The sequence below is a fragment of the Macaca mulatta genome, chromosome 5 (assembly GCF_049350105.2).
Source record: "Macaca mulatta isolate MMU2019108-1 chromosome 5, T2T-MMU8v2.0, whole genome shotgun sequence".
Classification (NCBI taxonomy): domain Eukaryota; kingdom Metazoa; phylum Chordata; class Mammalia; order Primates; family Cercopithecidae; genus Macaca; species Macaca mulatta.
Window position 1 is genome coordinate 58,758,009 of NC_133410.1, and position 12,527 is coordinate 58,770,535.

General features: G+C 41.8%; 1 protein-coding gene across 3 annotated transcripts in view; it reads right to left on the reverse strand.

Moving 5' to 3' along the window:
* PARM1 (prostate androgen-regulated mucin-like protein 1) overlaps window positions 1-12,527 on the reverse strand; it is a 110,109-nt gene that overhangs the window by 10,717 nt on the left and 86,865 nt on the right. For all 3 annotated transcript variants that reach the window (XM_028848067.2, XM_078001715.1, NM_001266923.1), the window contains 1 exon segment: window positions 2,790-2,868. In XM_028848067.2, the coding sequence (XP_028703900.1) occupies window positions 2,790-2,868 (79 nt within the window).

A 12,527-nucleotide genomic window follows, 5' to 3' on the forward strand; every position in this document is an offset into this window, starting at 1 on the left:
TATCTGGTGCTCTGAAGGCCTGGGGAAAATATGGCTTAAAATAAAATTTTAATCAGCACTCATCAGAGCAAATTGTAATGGCCTGCTAACAAAATTTTCCAAGCATGGTAAGTTCTGTGATGGCAGAACTGTGTCACATCACTGATGTGGCCTGGCACATAGCTGACGCTCTACAGCGGTTTATCAAGGACTGTCTTCCCAGGGCTCCTTCCAGTCTACCACTTTGATGATGATGATGATGTTGGCAGTGCTATGTACTTGCTTCCAAACAAGGCTACGCGGTAGAAACTACTGCCCTTATTTTACAGGTGAGGGAAATGAGGGTGAGTGGTGCTCTATGACATGCCTATGTCACAGTGCTGGAAATAGTAGAGCTAGGATTTGAACTGAGGTCTCCCTGCTTGTGGAGTCTGAATTGTTAATCACTGTTTTAGACTGCCTGCGTATAGCCAGTGTGGGTTTAGAGGTGGTAAACTTGAATTCTTGCCAAAGTGAAGAGGAAGAGTCCTTCCAGTTACTTCCGCACCGTTTTGGGGAAGTGTGTAGCAAGAAGGAAGTGTTTCTATTTCACTCCACACGTCAGTGAAGGTTGTATTTTTGATACTGTAGCCCGTTAGGAACTCACCATTGGTGAGTCTAAAATGACTCTAAAATGTATGTGTAAGTTCCTTTTTGGGGAGGAGGGGCAGAACATATTTTTCAACAGATACTTTGTTATAAAATGGAAACGAGGTTCCCAGAGTAGTTCATAAAAGCCAATTTAACTCATAATTAAAATACGGTGTATCTGCAGCAATAAACTAATAATTAAACCAGATGGAAAAAGGTACCATTCAGTAAGACATAATTTATAAAATTAAGTTGAGTGCTCAAGGACATGCAGACTTAATGAAGAGAAATATTTTTTTAAATCTGGGGGAAACTTCTGGATGCTTTTATAAAATGTTTTATTAGAAACAGATCATGTGGGCCCTTTCATTCCAATTTCTCTTCAAAACCTGGCTTTCCTGTTCTTTGTATCGTTGATGCAGGTGATATTGCAAGGCACTCTCATACTTGACATTATCAAGATTGATTTGGTGCACATTTAGAACACAAGATGGAGGGAGATGAAAGGGAAGGAGGAGGGAAGCGCTCCCAGTGGGCACTGGGTGGGGCTGGGCGATGAGTGGGGATGAGACGAGGCAGCAGCAGAGTGGATGTGTGGTCTGAGATGAGGAATCATATCCATGAGCTCTACATGGGAACAAGGGCAGGAGGGAAGGACAGGGTGGCACAGCTTCTTGAGGAAGAAGCATGGCTGCTGGGGGTACAAGTCACGGGTGTCTGTGTGTGTGCCACAGTGCCCATGGGATTGTGTATCTTTATGTTTCATTGCTTATTTGTTCAATATATCAAGCACCGTCTTGGTCCCTAGCACTGTCCTCACAGACAAATCCAGGTCCTCAAGGGCCATACATTTTTTGTGGGGAAAAGAGACAATAAATAAGCAACACATATGCAAAAACAAAATGATAGCTAGAAAATAAAATAATAGACAGTGGTCATAGCCAGGATGGACTTAACAAGGCACTAAGAGAGTAAATAACACGGGCCCTAAACTGGAAAGGATATCTCTCAAAGGAAATGAGATGAAAGTCAATGTACACAGCATGAGAAGGAGCTAGAAGAAGAGCATCTCAGGGAGGGACTAGCAGGATCCCAGGGCCTGGGGAAGGAAGGACAGAACCTGATGTGTCCTAAGAATTGGAGGGAGCTGGAGTGACTGGAGCTCAGGGCTTCTGAGGGAGAGAGGGATGTGATGATTGGAAAGAGGGAGGCAGGCATGGTCCAGGATGACTGAGGGCCATGCTGAGGAGTTACAATTTAATTCTCAGTGCAAGGGGAGCCACTGGGGTTTTTCAGGAAGGGAGTGACAGGGCAGAGGAGCTTACATAGAAATAGTTCTGGCTGCTGAGAGGAGAACGAATTGGAGGTCAAAGGTGAGTGTCCTCACCATGCAGCCTGTGTCTTTCTGTCCTTTGTTATGGGCACTGCACAGACTGGGAAATAAGACAGTCACTTGCCATCTGGCATATTACAGCTGGAAGGACACTCAGAGACTGTGAGTAATGTGGTATTGAGACTTGATTTCACAGAGCAATAGAAGACATAAATGGAGGACTCACAGAGTATTGCAATTTCCTATTAGGCTAAAGAAAGTAAAATCTCAGCTACTATTACTTAATTTCATAGGAGAAAAGATATTTTAAAACCAAAAATATAAAGACATAATCACAGGGGAAAAGATAGTTTTATAGGAAAAGCCACACCTTCCTTATATTTTTTACATTTTGCATGAGAATCAGTGGAAACCTCATTAACAGATTGGGTACAAATCCACAGTTCGGTATTCAGAACATCAGAATTTAGGAACCATTGATCCCACCCTTCTACTCCCTTTCACAGATGAGAATAGGTGAGCTTTAGGAGGCATGTGGCTTTCCCAGGGTAATGAGGTACATTCAGGACAGAGAGCCTAGGCTTCAGTCTCCCGACTCCACGTTAATTCTTCTTCCATTGCATCATCATGCTGTATATCTCAGCTTACTTCTTCTACTTTGCCAAGGTACATCTATACCTGTGTTGTGCGAAGTAGGAGAACACCCACCATTTTTCACTTCTCTGCCAATATTTCTGAGGGCTCAGATACCTATTAAGGAACAAGTATCCAGCAAAACAGCGCTCAGAACCAGAGCCCAATAACACAGAATCCTTTTCTTTAAAGAGAAGACTAAGCTGCGTCTCACCTGATCTTTAGGTAGGCCGCAACTCCAAACACCAGCAGCACCACGGCGATGACTGTCACGGTAATGGCGGCGATGCTGCCTGTGGGGGAGGAAGGGCACAGAAAAGAAGATACATGAGGATAAGGGCCATCACGTGACTTTGGCGTGCATCGTATCCACCTTCTGCCTGATCCCATCTTTTCTTTGAAAGGGGAAAAAGCTACTTCAGATCATTCTGTATGACATTCACAGTTAGAATAAAACCCAGGATCTTAACTCTGTTACCAAAACACTTTTTATGCAGGTAAAATTGGGTAAATGATCAATATTTATCAAGACTTTTTGGCTGACCTGGAATTCAGAGAGGAGTACTTAGTCATATTTTGATTATCTTTTTAAGAATGACATCAATCTGTTGTTGTTGCTGCTGCTGTTGTTTGCAGGGGTAGTGGGTTTTACATTTCTTTTTGTCCTATTTTCTTCTTTTATGGGCTCTGCCTCTTCTTTCTACTACTTGTGAAATATTGAGAGACTTAGGATGTTTTATTCAAGGGTCACTACAAAGTAATGTGGTTGGTTTTTTCATAAAAATATCAGCAGTATCCACTTTAAAAGGGTCGCCTTGGTAGGAAATACACTAATTTTCATGAGGCAATCAAGTCAAAGCATTTTAAAACATTCCTCTGTGGGAAATATGTTCAGTTTTCATTCTTGAATAGTAAACTTGGTTTTATAGAGAATAAAGCAAAGTTTGATATATAGAATAAGGTCAGGTCTGATAGGTAACACTATTTTGTGTTTGTAGAAATATCCTGGTGCGATATAAAGTAACGTGAATGTTTTATTCTGTAGTTTGAAATCTGGTTCCAAAAGCAACTTTTAATGGGCAGTTTAAAAAAACTCTTTGAGCATGTACCCATGTAAGAATAACCATACCTCCTTCAAATACTACTTTGAAGCACAACATGCTTTTTGTGTGAGCTTTGCATTAATAATGAATATACTTTAGTATTTCACCTTAAAAATGGCAAGAATCAATTGGGTTCTTGTCCCCTACTACTTAAAGTGAGTTTTTGGCACTAAAGCTGGTGTTAGGGACCCCATTTACTCTTTTAGGCAACTGGGAAATTATTTACTAGTACTTCAACAAATGAATTGGACTCTTTTAAACACACTGCAAAGAGCACAAGAGATTTGGAGTCTGAATATGTGGATTTGAGTGTGGTCCAACTATTAGTAGCTGTGTGACCATGAACTATTTACTTATCCCTGATGACTCTTACACTACTTACCTGCTGAGACAGAGGAATAAGAGTGATCTACCCATCTTGCATGATTTTAAGGGGATTAATTGAGATGCCAGGTGCACCAGTTTAAAGCACTATGCAAATATATGATCCTGGACCAATTCTCATCTCTCGTGTACTAGGTCTCAAAAGTGATGACTCTCCCCCACATTTTTGGAGATTTATCACTGTAGATTATTTTAGTATCTCTTCTTTTATTTATTTATTTTTGTCTGCTGGTTATGAATGGCTCCTGTTACTGTTCGCTTTATTAGCCTTCCCACCAAAAGAATTGTAGCACAGTTAAGAAGCCAATCAGTCCACTTGTTAATTCTTTAGTAAGTTCTCAAAAGCTTTGGATGAAAGAATGCTACATCAGACATCTATGCTCCTGTTGGTTATAATTTCTAAAAGAGAGATTAAAAAAAAATCATTGCTAACATTAAAACTGAGACGAAGACTTATCATATTTAACCATTTCAGAGCTTACAAGCTTCTGAACACTCACAGATCCATTTCTTTGCTCCTGGAATCATTTTGAGCCAGATTAATATAATTATCATAATAATTCTCTTTCCCTTTTTACTATTGTAAAGACAGAATTACGGCACTGAATGATCAAATGTGCAGACTGGGTCAAGTAGAGAACATCCGAGGTCAGTTCCCCTTATGGAAAACCTCCACTCCTACTTCGAAAGACTCCTCTTGGCTTCTTGGCCTCTAAACTGTGTTGAAATTAGAACAATTCAAAGTTCACTGAAGCCTCGTAATAGCTCTTTTAAAAGCTTATGAAAGGAGGGTTATAACCACAGGGTAAGGTGATAGGAGTATTTTAAGATACAAAAAGATACAGTAATTGCAATTAAGAGAAGCGTAAAACACTGACCTTTTAATTTAATTTTTCTTTTTTAAAACTGGAAGAAAAAAGAAGGAATATAGCTGATTTTCCTGCAAGACTCTTCTTTCTTCCTCCAGGGATAGCTTAATATAGGAAATCACAGGTTTGGCCTTTTTCAGAGATTCTTCTCTAACTTTAGCAGTTGGGTCCCCTCCAACTTTGTGATTTACTGAGTTTATTTATATACCACCTCTTTCTAAAGATAAATCAGGCAGGTTCTCCAACTAAAGTGCATTCTTTTTTTTTTTGGATTGTAAGTGATAGAGTGACCACTTCTCCTCCATGTAATGGGTGGCTCTCTAGCTCCAAGTTTACCCCCAATCTTCAAATGGGGCTCTTCCACGTCACCCTACCATGTCCATAGAAGACAGCCTATATGACCAGAGCTGGAATTAGCCAGTTATTTTCCTCCTGATGGGCCCTTGAGGGCAGTTAGGCAAAGGGGCACTTCTAAGAGTTTGTACAGCCCAATATAAGGCCAAATGGTATAAGATAAAATAGAGAGTACTTAAATATTTGAACCACTGTATTAACTATTCTGCTACCCACTGACTCTTCTCAGTGGATGCCAGCCATGGGAACAGGAGTCCTCCAGAAGCAGAAAACCTTTATCTGGCCCTGAGCCTAGGAGATCTTGTATCCTGAGCTTGCTGTTTACCTCCACAGCAGTGGCTACTTTCAGAAGCAGCTGGTAACATCAGCCCTGGGAAGTTCCACACCTGAGGGCATCACAGTTTGAGAACATGAAGGGGTTGCTGAGCCCATGTTAGCACAACTTTATAGGGTGACTGAAAAGGCTTTATTTCCTCCTTGTGAAAACAAATGCCATTTCCCCCTGAGTTCTGTTTAAACTAAACTGGAATTCCCCTCCTCCTCCTCTTACATTTTTCAATATGAGGAAGGGAGAGAAAAAATGAGGAAGGTGTGGCTGGGGGGCAGGGGAGCCTCTGCCTTATGAGGAAGGTGCGGGACACTGACAGGCAGTGCACTGGGAGTGGAGACACGGGGAGGGTGGCTCGCATTTCATTTCTTCCTCATTGGGATTTGTAAGTTAGAGAGTGGGTGTGACTCATGTGATAAAGCCCTGGAATGGGCAGAAATGAAGAACTGGAGGAAACTTATCTATATGTTTTATAATCCAAGATACAAGAATATTCCACCGTACTAGCACATTTCACTCTACCAACATGTTCTGCCTATCCAAAGGGTTGGTGAAGGCCTGTGAACCAAAGCCTCTCTGAATTTTGGTCTCCCTGAAGTCTGGAATTCCTCAGGGTTGCATTTTGCCACTTTTTTTTAATGGCCCAGGACCAGAATAAACGGGCTAAAGAATAATCATAGCTACCGTTTGCAGGCGATTACTTTGGGCTGAGACTGTGCGCAAAACTGTACAGCTATCATCTTATTTAATTCTCTTTACAAGGTGGAAGAATTGTTCCCATTTTATGGATGAGGAAGTTAAGGCTCAGAGAGATTAAGGTTTTACATGAGGTAAATGATTGAACTAGCAATTGGACCCAGTACTATTTAATCTAGGTTTTGCATTTTTAATCATTAACTTTTCTTAGCTTGGCCAGTTCCTATTCTTCTTCATCATCTAGCTAAATATCAACTCTTCTGAGCTGTTTTCCTTGACACCCCTGAATAAATTACAGTGTCGTGTGTTCTCAGATCTCAGCATCAACTTCTTTCAAGCATTCTGTGTTATGTTCATATGCTTCCCTAGGTCAATTCTATTCATGGCCATCTTGCATCTCTTCCCATTTCTTTGTGCACCGTTAGCTTAAGGCACCATCTTTGTCCCACAGAGGATACTTAACTGATTTATTTAATGTTGAATAAACAAATATAATTTTAGCTTAAAAAAGATTACTGGAAATTTTTTTGTACCCTAATAGTTGTGCTAAGAAAGTTTCCACACAGCTGACTCACCACATATTCACCTTGGAATCACCTGCTCCAGTTCTTACCTGAGTACCTACTCCTACGACTACATCTGTGGTCCCACCTCCCCAGCCCCTGCCCTTCTCACTGTGCACTTGAAAGTCCCCATCAGTGACCAAGGTGGTTAGCTGGAGGAGAGTTCATTTAGGAATGAATCAGTCCATTCTCATGCTGCTAATAAAGGCATACCCAAGACTGGGTGTCATATATATATATATATATATATATATATAAAGGTTTCATGGACTCACAGTTCCACATGGCTGGTGAAGCCTCATAATCATGATGGAAGGTGAAAGGCACATCTTACATGGCGGCAGGCAAGAGAGCATGGGTAGGGTAACTCCCTTTTATAAAACCATCAGATCTTCACTATCATGAGAATAGCATGGGTAAAACTCACCCCCATGATTCAATTATCTCCCACTGGTTCCCTCCCATGATGCATGGGGATTATTACAATTCAAGGTGAGATTTGGGTGGGGACACACAGCCAAACTTTATCAAGGAATAATTGTCTAAATAGAGTCAGATAACATCCTTGAAGCAGCCAGAGTAAACTCCTGGTCAGCCTGGTCGGCCACTACTCCACTCCCCTACAACCCTGAGGAAGGAGGCTGCCTTCGGGGTTATTCCTTTCCCTGTTTTAGCTCTGTTCTATACCCTGAGGCAGTCCAGGAATGTGTGGCATCATTTAAGAGTCTCTCTCCCCACACTCACACATCCCCATGGGCCCACACGCCACACACATGGGCCCCTTTTCTTTCTCACACACTCAGAAGGGGTTCTGTTCACATCCAAGCCTCCTGCCTCTCACTTGACTAAAAGGGTCCTTCTGTATTCCTGGGCTTAGCAATATTCTCAAACCTCAAATGTTCCTCTAGGGACTCTTCTCATTGAGGGATTTTCTTTTTATTTCACTTTAAACATGAAATAAACATTTTATTTGAGCTCTTTGGAAGAAATATTAGTATTTGCCCAATTGTATCAAAAATGTAAATATTAGGACATGATGGGATGAACCCAAACAACCTCTGAAGAAAGAACTTTGCTGGGCTCTTTAAAGAAGTTTTTGTTGCTCTGAGAGAGCTAGGGGTGGAGGAGGTGATGGTGGAAAGTTTCCAGAGGTGAAAAAGAGGTGAGTGTCTCACTGCTATCCATAGATGACTCCTGAGCCACATTCTCCTTGAAAATTCACCAGTCAGCTTATTTAGAAGGTACATGTAGATACTTGACCAAGTTCCTGAGTATGTGTGCATGCCTCTGATCTATTTTGAGAAGAGTCTTTAACAAACCTCTTGACTGTTTTTCAATATTCTTGCTCTTTTCTTTCCACTTCCTGGTCCAGAGATTAGGTAAGAATCGGAGAAGAGGAGCAGGTGGCCACTTCAGAGTGTGTGGCGGCTCTTTCAGTCAAGGTCACCAAGAGGGAAGGAACATTTTGTGTCAGAGGAATTCTTTCTCTTTAAAAGCATGTGTCTGTGGATGTGCTGGAGGAGGGAAGTGGGTCACTGGCGAGGGCTTGACAGTTAGAACTCTGTGCCTGCTGAATCTCTATATATTATGCTAGGCTCTTCATTTTCACAGCAAGAGTATCAGATCATGTCTCCTTCCTCCAAAGAACAACAGTAATAGCAAGAGAAATAAACAACAACAAAAATAAAAGCAACTAACATTTTCCAGTTACTTACTGTGTGCCAGGGACTGTTCTATGAGCTTCACTTATTTCAGTTCATTTAATCCTCATGAGAACTCCATAAAGTAGGTATTCTTGTTATCTCCATTTTACAGTTGGGGTAACTGAGTCACAGAGATGCTAAGGACCCAAAGCCACAGAACTGCTAAGTAGAAGAACTGGGATACAAGCACAGGTTCGAGAGTCCATGTGTTACCCACTAGGCTCTCCTGCCACCCTGGGCTCTAGTACTAAATCTTCAACTGTTTTAAAATAAAACCTACAGCTCTGGTGCATCCTCTGTCTGCTTTCTCTTAGCTGCCCTGGAATCAGGGCTTGCCTTAGGCTGTGTGATGACGTGGGTCCTCTTGTACATACTGGTGAAGGAAGATTGAAACTCAATAATTCAAATTAATTGGAAAGAGGGCTAGTTAGAAGCAGACTACAGTTCTAGAACAGCAGCCTTAGATTGTTCGGGTCATTGGTTTCTAGTGTGTGTTGTGGTGCAAAATAACTGCTCAGAATGCTGCCAAATGCTGTTCATTTCAGTATATTAAATAACCCAGGGTACATGGTAACTGCAATTTGCTTCTAGTGGGGTGGTAGTGGGAGCAGGGTGTAGTTTGTGAGATGGAGAGAAAGTTAGAAAAGAAAACCTCAGTTCTTAGACACTGCAACCTAGGTAGATCCTAATTTTACCATTATTGAAAGTCTCTTTGTCTTCTGGCCTTGTCTGCTTGGATTTCATTCCCATTCTTCTTTCCATTCTACCCCATGCCAGGGGAAGCACATCTTGCCTCCTCCCTCTTACCCCAAATCCACCCTATAAGCTTCTCCTGAATGAACTCCATGGGCTCACCTTAAGCCAGGACAGTGTGGGGTACAGAGACTGAATAGGCCAGGGCTCTGAGGTGTCACCACTCCATGGCAGAGACAAGTGTCAGGCCCCAGGAACCATACTGGGGTGTGCAGGATTGGATGGATAGACAGGCAGGGAGGCAAGAGAGGTGAGTAGTGCCAGCCTCTGTATTTCTGCCTGTAACTAAGGTGGGTGGGCCTGTAAAGTCTGGAGCAGTCTTGGAAAGAGCTGGGAATGAAGCTGTTCTCTGATGGATGGGGCAGGACTTGGACAGACAGCAATGGAGGATCAAGGCGGGAACCACCTCAGAGGAGAGCAGACACCCAACATTTATGGGCCTGAAGGGTTTGCACTGGTCTTAAAGACAGAGCACCTTGACTGGTGTTCTTATCTAAAAAATGGACTAATCCCTGTCCTCTCCACCTCACAGGGCTACTGGGAGGATCAAATGAGATGAAATGCTTTGTAAATTAGCATGAACAAAGAGGGCTGTTGAGATCTTTGTAGAGGCCAGTGCCTTCATTTTATGGATTAGGAGACTGAAAGGCTGCAGGACTGACTAAGTGACAAAACGAGGACCACAGGCTATATAAGAAGGCATAATGGAAACTAACAGAGATCATGTAAATGGTTGAGTACTCAGGACCAAATCATAAAAACTCTGAAAGCCAGGGATCATGGTGTTTGGCTTGATAGTTTGGGGAGCAGGGACCATGGAAATGCTTTGGGAAGAAGGATGCACCTTTTATGCAAAATCCTTCTCAAGTCCAGCTTTCTCTTGGAACTCATCCCTGATGACAGTCACTATCTTGAGTCCTCTTTTTCTAGACATTTGCTGTCTTATTGTGTATGGGACAATTTAGTAAATTTATTTTAGTATGTAACTGATACTGCCATATGTAGCTGTGGGTGGTTATGCATATTATACATATAAGACGTAGATGTATGAAATACACTGTCATATCAGTGGTTTTATGGGAATACGTTCTGCCTACTCTCTAGACTGAAAGTCTCTTAAAGCCAGGTATACTACATTATACTTTATTATTTGTCTAGGCCTAAAGTAAGTGATTCACAAAATAACTCTGATTTCTTCTGAAGCACAGCTACTTTTAAAAACCTGAACTTTATTAGTAGTTACGTTGCAAAAAGAAAGCATCTTTATGAAGAAAACAGCTTGCATACAAGTATACTACAGAAGTGTTTTTAATTAACACAACCTAAGCTTGTCCTGTAAATAAGTAAATTAGCCCTTTTCCCCATTACTCCTCTCTCAAAATATTTACATCATTAAGTTACTAGTCATTTGTTTACACAGAGTGGCAGAGGTAAACTTTATCAAAATTAGCCAAGTATTATCACAGCTGGAATATTTTACCTCATGTTTGTACTCTTATCTACATGCTAGTTAGTGGGCAGAATTGGGATTCGAACTGTGGGGTAGGATCCCAACATCTATGTTTCCACTTCATGTTATCAGAAGACCTGGTTTAGAGACTGGCTTCACTTTTATCTAAAAGGATGTTACCTACCTAAAACCTGTAGTTAAAAATGTATGCTAGAAATATTAATCTTGGTTGAGATAATAAAATACTTGCTCTTGCACAAGCCCAGTGCTTGTTTCCTCTTTCTTCATTCCTCTCTCATAGGGGCACATCAGCTGTATTTTAAGGACCTGGGAAGCGTACGTTTGCAATTAATGCAAACCAGGCACACATGTCGGCACAGTTCTTGGTTACCATGGTTTTAAAGTTTCTTCACTTCACTTAGAATTACAATCTTTTCCCACACGAATGAAGCCTCTTTTCCACTTGGAATTTATTTTAACTGTGTGTTCAGGTTGTTCAATCTCAGCTCTCTTTTGACACCTGTAATGTGAACGATACTGGTTTTCTAAGAATAATGAGAGATATTCTTCATTGCCTTTTCTCAAGGCAAAGCAGCCATTTTCCACCTTAGAACAACCGATTAACACACAGCAACTCCAGCTAAGTGTCCAGGATCAATCCCCTCATTCAGTTGTGCTAATAGTGCTCCCCAGATCAAAAGAAGTGTGCCAGGAATGAGGAACATCAGAGGCCAGGCTGGGGAATCTCAACTCCTAGGTCATCTCTGTGAAGGAAGCTTAGAGGAGTGAATATGGACTGCAGGAAGCATGCCACCATCTTGCTCAGTAGGTGCCAGCATCTCCGTGAACAATGAGAGAGAAGAGCTTTTTGTTGTTGCTGTTGTTGTTAACTGTCTCCTCTATCTCTTTAGTATTTCAGTGATGAAAACAAGGCATGACCATGGATAAAATAATACTAAAGGGGCTGGGAGCAGTGGCTCACGCCTGTAATCCCAGCTCTTTGGGAGGCCAAGGCGGGTGGATCACCTGAGTTCAGCAGTTCGAGACCAGCCTGGCCAATGTGATGAAACTTTGTCTGTACTAAAAATACAATAATTAGTAGTGTGTGGTGGTGAGCAGCTGTAATTCCAGCTACTTGGGAGGCTGAGGCAGGAGAATCCCCTGAACCCGGGAGGTGGAGTTTGCAGTGAGTCGAAATTGTGCCACTGCACTCCAGCCTGGGCAACGAGAGCAAGCAAAACTCAGTCTCAAAGAAAACAAACAAACAAACAAACAAGAAACTAAAGGGAAAAATAAATGAGAAAAGTTAGCGTATGTCCTTTGCAAAAATCATCCAGTCTGCTAAGGTAAAGGCTCAGATTCTTGTGGAGTTCACCAACCTTGGCAGGTGAGAGCTTCCACACTGGTATTTTCTTGGTTCAGAGGACATAAGCAAGAAGGAAGAACTTCTAAGAGCCCAAGACAAAGTCCTAACCCTGGTTGCCAAGCAGTGTGCAAGTTTATCTTTTTTATCACAGAATATGGGCAGGGAACAGAGAGTCATAGTTTCAGGTTACCTATCCTGACACCTTGGCCAAGGGCAGTGACATCAATATAATTACTACAGTCCCAAGGACTCAGGGATCTCCTAGGAACCACAAGCTAAATTTAGCCTCACTCCATGTCATTAATCAGCAAGGCCACGCAGGATCTTGCTTTTGAATACTGTATTTACCAAGTGTTAATTTCTCCCAGACTCAGGAATTCAAA